The sequence below is a fragment of the Macaca thibetana genome, chromosome X, assembly GCF_024542745.1.
Source record: "Macaca thibetana thibetana isolate TM-01 chromosome X, ASM2454274v1, whole genome shotgun sequence".
In the NCBI taxonomy this organism is placed as follows: domain Eukaryota; kingdom Metazoa; phylum Chordata; class Mammalia; order Primates; family Cercopithecidae; genus Macaca; species Macaca thibetana.
In genome coordinates, this window is record NC_065598.1 from 138,683,021 (window position 1) to 138,690,992 (window position 7,972).

The window sequence follows — 7,972 nt, forward strand, 5'->3', positions numbered from 1 at the left end:
TCTAAAATTTACTTATGAAGTAAATACAACTTAAAGATGGAATATAAAATGTTCTTATTAAATTCTAGAGAAACAAGAATATAGTTACTATCATCTCTAAAATTTAACTTTGTAAGTTATATTTATTATAGAAAAAAATAAAAATTCTCAAAAAAGACAACAATGTACTCAAATAATACGGTGTTCAACCTGGAACATTTAAGAAAAATGACCTGACTTTAGTTTCAAACTACAAGATGGTTCATTAACATGGTGAGATTAAAAATCGTTTTAAAATCCCATGCACATATATTTCCTATATAGCTCTTTAATACATAATTAACTAATATTACATTTTAAGTAGAAATAAAAGTCTAAAGTACTGGACGAGACCAGAGGCCAAACTCAGGTTCTGATGGCCGGGCTACCCTGCAGGATCATCAAGAAAACCGAGCGTTTGCTGGCAGAGCCAGTTCCTGGCATCAAAGCAGAACCAGGTGAGAGCAGCGCCCTTTATTTTCATGTGGTCATTGCTGGCCTTCAGGATTCCCCCTTTCAGGGAGGGACTTTTAAACTTGAACTATTACTTGCAGAAGAATACCCAATGGCAGCCCCTGAAGTACGTTTCATGACCAAAATTTATCATCCTAATGTAGACAAGTTGGGAAGAATATGTTTGGATATTTTGAAGGATAAGTGGTCTCCAGCGCTGCAGATCAGCACAGTTCTGCTATCCATTCAGGCCTTGTTAAGTGCTCCCAATCCAGATGATCCATTAGCAAATGATGTAGTGGAGCAGTGGGAGACCAACAAAGCCCAAGCCATAGAAACAGCTAGAGCATGGACTAGGCTATATGCCATGAATAATATTTAAATTGATCCAATTATTAAGTATGCATCACTTCTCCTGTTCTGCCAAGACTTCTTCCTTTTTGTTTGCATTTAATGGACACAGTCTTAGAAACATTACAGAATAAAAAAGCCCAGACATCTTCAGTTATTTGGTGATTAAATGCACATTAGCAAATCTATGTCTTTTCCTGATTCACTGTCATAAAGCATGAGCAGAGGCTAGACGTATGATCTGGATTGTTGTGAAACATTTAAAAGCAGTGGTCCCTCCCCACTTTTATTCATTTCCCCCATCCTGGTTTAAGTATAAAGCACTGTGAATGAAGGTGGTTGTCAGGTTAGCTGCAGGGGTGTGGATGTTTTTCTTTATTTTCTCTTTTCTTTTCTTTTCTTTTCTTTTCTTTTCTTTTCTTTTCTTTTCTTTTCTTTTCTCTTTTCTTTTCTTTCTTTCTTTCTTTCTTTCTTTCTTTCTTTCTTTCTCTCTCTCTCTCTCTCTCTTTCTTTCTTTCTTTGGCAGGAAGGTAGTTTTATTTTAATTTTATGGGCTCCTTTCCCCGCCTTTTTGGTGATCTAATTGGATTGGTTAAAAGCAGCTAATCAGTTCTTTAGAATATGCTCTCTAGCCAAGTCTAACTTTATTTAGACGCTGTAGATGGACAAGCTTGATTGTTTGAACCAAAATGGGAAGATTAAACAAGCATCACAGCGCTTACTAACAACATTGTGACTTTGCTGTCAAGTGTAGAGTGCCCCCTTCAAAAAAACTTGTGACCATTTTGTATGGCTTGTCTGGAAACTTCTGTAAATCTTAGGTTTTGGTAAAATATTTTGTGTTATTCTAAAAAAAGTATAAAGTACCAAGTAATTATAAGAAATATGAAGTACATATAGGAATAAAAATGATTTAATGATAAATGAATTGGATAAATGGAGAAAATTGTTGGAGTTTGGAAAGACTGAATGTAAAACAAACATCTGTTAGAAAAAGCAAAAAGCAACGATGGGCAGGGAAAAATTATATGCAACAAATATAGAAGGTAAAGTATACTTAATATATAAAGAGCACTTATCAATAAGAAAGAGTTCTTGTCAGTAATAAAAATTCCTCAAGAATACATGTTATATTGCTTTACAACATCCTTATATTATTATTGCCACCATACAGATAAGAAACTGAGCCACTTTAGAGTTCATTAACATGCCTTAGATTTCCCAGAAATTTGTGGTAGTCTAGGTGTCCAAATCCTCATCTGCCTGACTTAAGAGCTCCTCTCTATTGTACTATAAGTCAACATTTGTTAATTTATTAATATTATAACTGAGCCTGATTCTTCCTGTATTTCTGCACTCACTGTAAATTAACCATTTTACAGGATAATGCCTCTCTCAACACTACAATCTTTATAATTAATCTATTTATGTAGTCATGCATTTTAATACTTTAGAATCTCAAAGTCCTGCAATAGATTTTTTATATTTTATTTTACAATAGCCATTAATTAAGTTGATCAAATAATTATTTATTGAGTTGCTACTATATGACATATATTGGCCTAGGTTTTAGAAAATTGAACAAAAAATAGACAAAGATCTCTTTCCTCATGAAGTGTTATATTGTAGTGTGAATGAGATAGACAGTAAACATAAGAGGCAAGATCGTTGTATAAAACATTAAAAGGACAAAGAGGTGTGGAGAATAATTAGGTAAAATAATAGATGGTGACGAAGGTTGTTGTGTGTGTGTGTGTGTGTGTGCTCATGCACTACTTTAAATAGTTTGATTAAGGCAGGCCTAAGTGATATGGAAAATTACTGGACAAAGATTCAAAGGGTTTGAGGGGGATATCCATGAGGATATCTGGAGTTAGAGCATTTCAGATAGAGGGATCAGGCAGTTCCTGATATGAGAGCATTTCTACCATGATACAAGAAAGAACAAGGCTCATGTGGTTGGAAAAATTTTAAAAAGTGAGTGAGAAGAGAGAGGAATCAAAGATGAGGTTCCAAAGCTAATGGAATTTTAGATCCTGTAGAGCTCTGTAGCACATGGAAGGTACTTGATCTTCTATTTTGAGTGAAAGTCATTAATCCATCGGATAGAATGAGCTGAGGAATGATATGAACTGACTTAAAACAGAGTCACTCTGGCTGCTGCTTGTGAATTGATTGCCTGGGGGTGTGGGGAGGGGTAAGAAAATGTAGACTTTAGGTGGGTCTCAAAATAATTCAGTGAAAAACCAGAGTAATGATCTAGCTCTAGCCTATAGGTGTGGATTGACTCTCAATGAAGTAAAAAAAAAAAAAAAAAAAAAAAAAAGAAACTTTTTTTTTTTTTTTTTTTTGAGACGGAGTCTCGCTCTGTCACCCAGGCTGGAGTGCAGTGGCGCGATCTCGGCTCACTGCAAGCTCAGCCTCCTGGGTTCATGCCATTCTCCTGCCTCAGCTTCCCGAGTAGCTGGGACTACAGGCACCCACCACCACACCTGGCTAAATTTGTTTTGTATTTTTAGTAGAGACAGAGTTTCACCGTGTTAGCCAGGATGGTCTCGATCTCCTGACTTTGTGATCCACCCGCCTCAGCCTCCCAAAGTGCTGGGATTACAGGCGTGAGCCACTGCGCCCGGCCAAAGCATTAATTTTTTTTTAATGAGCTGGTCTTTTAAAATGGAAGTAAAAAACCCCACATATGCAATTTTATTTTAATTTATAACCCAGGTTATCAGTGATAAATCCACACACAATTACCTAAGTATCAGACCAAATAAAGGTAAAAATAGGCTGTAGTTTAGAAAACTTTCAAATATTAAGAACAATTAGAAGATAATTATTTATTTTCCCAAAGAACTATTCTACAAAAGTATTCACTGCCGTATTCCTTGAAAGAGTGAATTTTCTTAGAGCATTTAACTTTTCATCTGATTATCACAAAAACGGGAAGAAAGGGCAACCAGATGCTTATAAAGTTGTGCCAACCTTGTGGGGGTGAAGAAGTCTTGGAAAAAGTGACAAGAGAGTATTTACGATTTTCCTCTTTCTCAATAACTCACTTTTCTTTCTATCTCCAACCCCAAATCCAAGTAGATAACCCTTTTTAAACTCACTATTCAGAAGAAGAATAAAACAGAAAGCAGAGAATATGAAATGTTCTTAGCTAGGGTTTTCAAAAAAAATTAAGCTTTTAGGAAATTGATATGCCTATTTTAAAAATATTTATTCTGTTAATGAAACCCTAAATCATATGCCCTATTGCGTATGTGGATTTTTTACTTCCATTTTAAAAGAGCAGCTCATTAAAAAAATTAATGCTTTGCCCTGGCACGGTGGCTCACGCCTCTGCCTCCCAAAGTGTTGTGATTACTGGCGTGAGCCACTGTGCCCGGCCAAAAAGAAATTTCTTTATGATTGTTACTTGAGATTATAAAAAAGAAAATTGATAAAATTTACTGTGTTTTCTTCAGATTGATGGCTACTTCCTGTATCTACCCCAAATGACAAAATGTCACTGATTTATATATTTTATGCTCTGTGTAAAAATTTAGTAATTTGCATGTGTCATCTTCCTCTATCCCATTTCCTCTCTCAGGGCTGGGATTTGTTTTCCAAACTACATGTGAATTGTCTTTTTTTTTTTTTTGACGGAATTTCACTCTGTCGCCCAGGCTGTAGAGCAGTGGCGCGATTTTGGCTTGCTAAAACATTCCCCTCCCAAGTTAAAGCGATTCTCTTGCCTCAGCCTCTGGAGTAGCTGGGATTACAGGCGTGCGCCACCATGCCTGGCTAATTTGTGTATTTTCAGTAGAGACGGGTTTCATTGTGTTGGCCAGACTGGTCCCAAACTCAGGTGATCTGCCCACCTCAGCCTCCCAGAGCGCTGGGATTACAGGCATGAGCCACCACATCCGGCCATTTTTAGTTTTAATTAAGTTTTTTTTTTTTTTTTTTTTTCCTAGCCTATTTCTAAACTCCTATCCATTGTGAGGGTTAAAAGTCTCCTCCCATTTCTAATTACATGAAGTCCATAGATATCACATACAAACTAGACTTCTCAAACTCATGCTTTCACCCGTTATTCTGAAAAACCGTGATCTATATCAACCCAAAGGATAACAAAAGTTTTTATCACTACATTTAAAGCAAATTCAATTTTATTTTTTTTAATGTAAAAATTGAGGGAAATATGTGAAACACCTAAAGGCAAGGTCGCTGATTTAGTTGTATACTTTTTTCCTAACTTAAACAACATGGCGAACTTAAATAAGATAGTATATATATATATATATACACACACATATATATATCTCCATACATATATCTCACATATATATCAAAATAAAAACAGAAACTAGGCAAAATTCATCACAAAATCAGACATGCAGTTTTGTTGTGGTCTTCAATTTCTTTTAGATGATTGCATTTTATTACATAAAAATGTATTTCGCCAGAAAATTATTGACCTTGTAATGAATATTATTTGAAACTCTAGAAAAAGTGTAGATATTTAGATATTTAGTCACTTTGAAAGCATACTGATAAGGAATACTTTATCATCATTAAGAGACATTAGTACACATATACATGGTTCAAGACCCAGGGCTAAGCATATACTATGTAAAAGACACAAGACGACTCTTATTTTAAAATGCTGGTAAAATAATTTGACGCCAGTTCTAGTGTCAAACTATTCTGATTTTGTCCTTGAGCAAATTATATAAATTCACTGAACTTCAGTTTCTGTAACAAGTAAAGATAACACTGGCTGCAAGAAGTTACTATGTAAGTAGATAAAGTAATGTATTAAATACATAACTGCTAGCACAGAGTAGGAACTGAAGAACTGATGGTTTCCTTCCCCTTCACTGGGCCTCACCAATCAGTTGAGGAAAGAGAGTATATATACTACATGTAAATAATAAAACATAGCAGTCAGCATAGACAAAGAGTCATGTGAATAGTATTGGTAACTGACAAAACAAGAGTTCAGAGGAAAATTTTTAGGACTGGCGTCAAAAGATGTTTCTTGGGGAACACAGGCTTTGGTCCAGAAATTAAAGGAAAACTATTAGAAAAATAGAAACACAGTTGGTACGATCTTCCAAATGCAACCCATTTATTTAATAGGCAGGACTTGGTGGAGAGCCAAACAAGAAAGCTTATTCTTTATCACCACATTTTAATACATAAAACAACTCTGCTAGATCTTCCTTTACTGTCTTCTTGATCTCATGGGGGATTTAATAGTCTTTCCAGCCACATATGTTTAATTAGAATAGTCTCATTTTAGAGGTAATTATATCTATTTATTTTTTATTTTAATGTTCATAAATTTAGGGGTTTTGATACATAGACACATTGCATAGCAGTGAAGTATGTACTTTTAATATAACCATCATGCAAACAGTGTACATTGTACTAATTAGGTTATTTCTCATCCCTCACATTTCTCCCACCCTTTCACCTTTCCAAGCCTCTATTATTCCTCTCTCTGTGTCCATATGTACACAACACTGAGCTTTGATTTGTAAGTGAGAAAATGCAACATTTGACAAATTCTTTCTGAATTATTTTACTTAAAACAATGGCCTCTAGTTCCATTTATGTTGCTGCAAAAGACATAGTTTCATTCTTTTTTATGGCTGAGTAATATTCCATGATGTGTGTATATCTATACATATACATATGCATATACATATATTATATATGTGTGTGTATATATATATATGTCTATGTGTGTATATATAAAATTTTCTTTTTCCAATCATCCATTGATGGACACTTATTTTGATTCCATATCTTTGCTATTGTGAATAGTGTTGTAAACATATGAGTGCTGGTATCTTTTTCATATAATGATTTCTTTTCCTTTAGGTAGATGCCCAGTAGTGAGATTGTTGGGTGGAATGGTAGTTCTATTTTTAGTTCTTAGAAAAATATCCATACTGTTTTCAATGGATGTACTTCACCACCAACAGTGTATGAGTCTTTCCTTTTATTTTCATCCTCTTCAACATCTGTTATTTTTTGACTTTTTAATTATAGCCAGTCTGACTGGTGTAAATGACATCTCTTTATGATTTTAATTTCCCATTTTTCTCCTAATTAGAGATGTTGAGCATTTTTTTTTACATGCTTGTTGGCCATTTGCATGTCTTCTTTTGCAAAGTGTTCTGTTGCGGGAAGTCAGGGACCCCGAACGGAGGGACCGGCTGGAGCCGTGGCAGCAGAACATAAATTGTGAAGATTTCATCTTAATAGGGACATTTATCAGTTCCCAAATAATACTTTAATAATTTCTCATGCCTGTCTTTACTTTAATCTCTTAATCCTGTTATCTTTGTAAGTTGAGGATGTACATCACTTCAGGACCACTGTGATAATTGTGTTAACTGTACAAATTGATTTTAAAACATGTATTTGAACAATATGAAATCAGTGCACCTTGAAAAAAACCAGAATAACAGTGATTTTTATGGAAGAAGGGAGGACAACCATAAGGTCTGACTGCCTGTGGGGTCAGGCAAAAAGAGCCATATTTTTCTTCTTGCAGAGAGCTTATAAACGGACATCCAATTAGGAGAGATATCACTAAATTCTTTGCCTAGCAAGGAATATTAATATTAATACTTTGGGAAAGGAATGCATTCCTTAGAGGAGGTCTATAAATGGCCACTCTGGGAATGTCTGTCTTGTACAGTTGAGATAAGGACTGAGATACACCCTGGTCTCCTGCAGAACCCTCAGGCTTACTAGGGTTGGGAAGACTCTGTCCTGGTAAATTTGTGGTCAGACCGGTTCTCTGCTCTTGAACCCTGTTTTCTGTTGTTTAAGATGTTTATCAAGGTAATACATGCACTGCTGAACATAGACTCCTATCAGTGGTTCTGCTTTTGCCCTTTGTCCTGTTCCCTCAGAAGCATGTGATCTTTGTTAGACCCTTAGTAGTAGTTCTGCTTTTTGTTCTTTGAAGCATGTGACCTTTGTACCTACTCCCTGTTCTTACACCCCTTCCCCTTTTGAAACCCTTAATAAAAACTTGCTGGTCTGAAACTCAGGCAGGCATCATGGTCCTACCGATATGTGATGTCACCCCTGACAGCCCAGCTGTAAAATTCCTCTCTTTATACTGTCTCTATTTCTCAGCTGG

At 35.5% G+C, this 7,972-nt stretch overlaps 1 protein-coding gene across 1 annotated transcript; it reads left to right on the top strand.

The window, feature by feature from the left end:
* Positions 1-394: 394 nt before the first annotated feature.
* Positions 395-853, top strand: LOC126946877 (ubiquitin-conjugating enzyme E2 N-like). The gene has a single exon (XM_050777589.1). It carries the CDS (start codon positions 395-397, stop codon positions 851-853), a length of 459 nt encoding a protein of 152 aa, XP_050633546.1.
* The last annotated feature ends 7,119 nt before the right edge of the window (positions 854-7,972 follow it).

Coding starts and splice junctions, on each gene's coding strand:
- LOC126946877 (XM_050777589.1), top strand. CDS start 395: ATGGCCGGGCTACCCTGCAGGATCATCAAGAAAACCGAGCGTTTGCTG.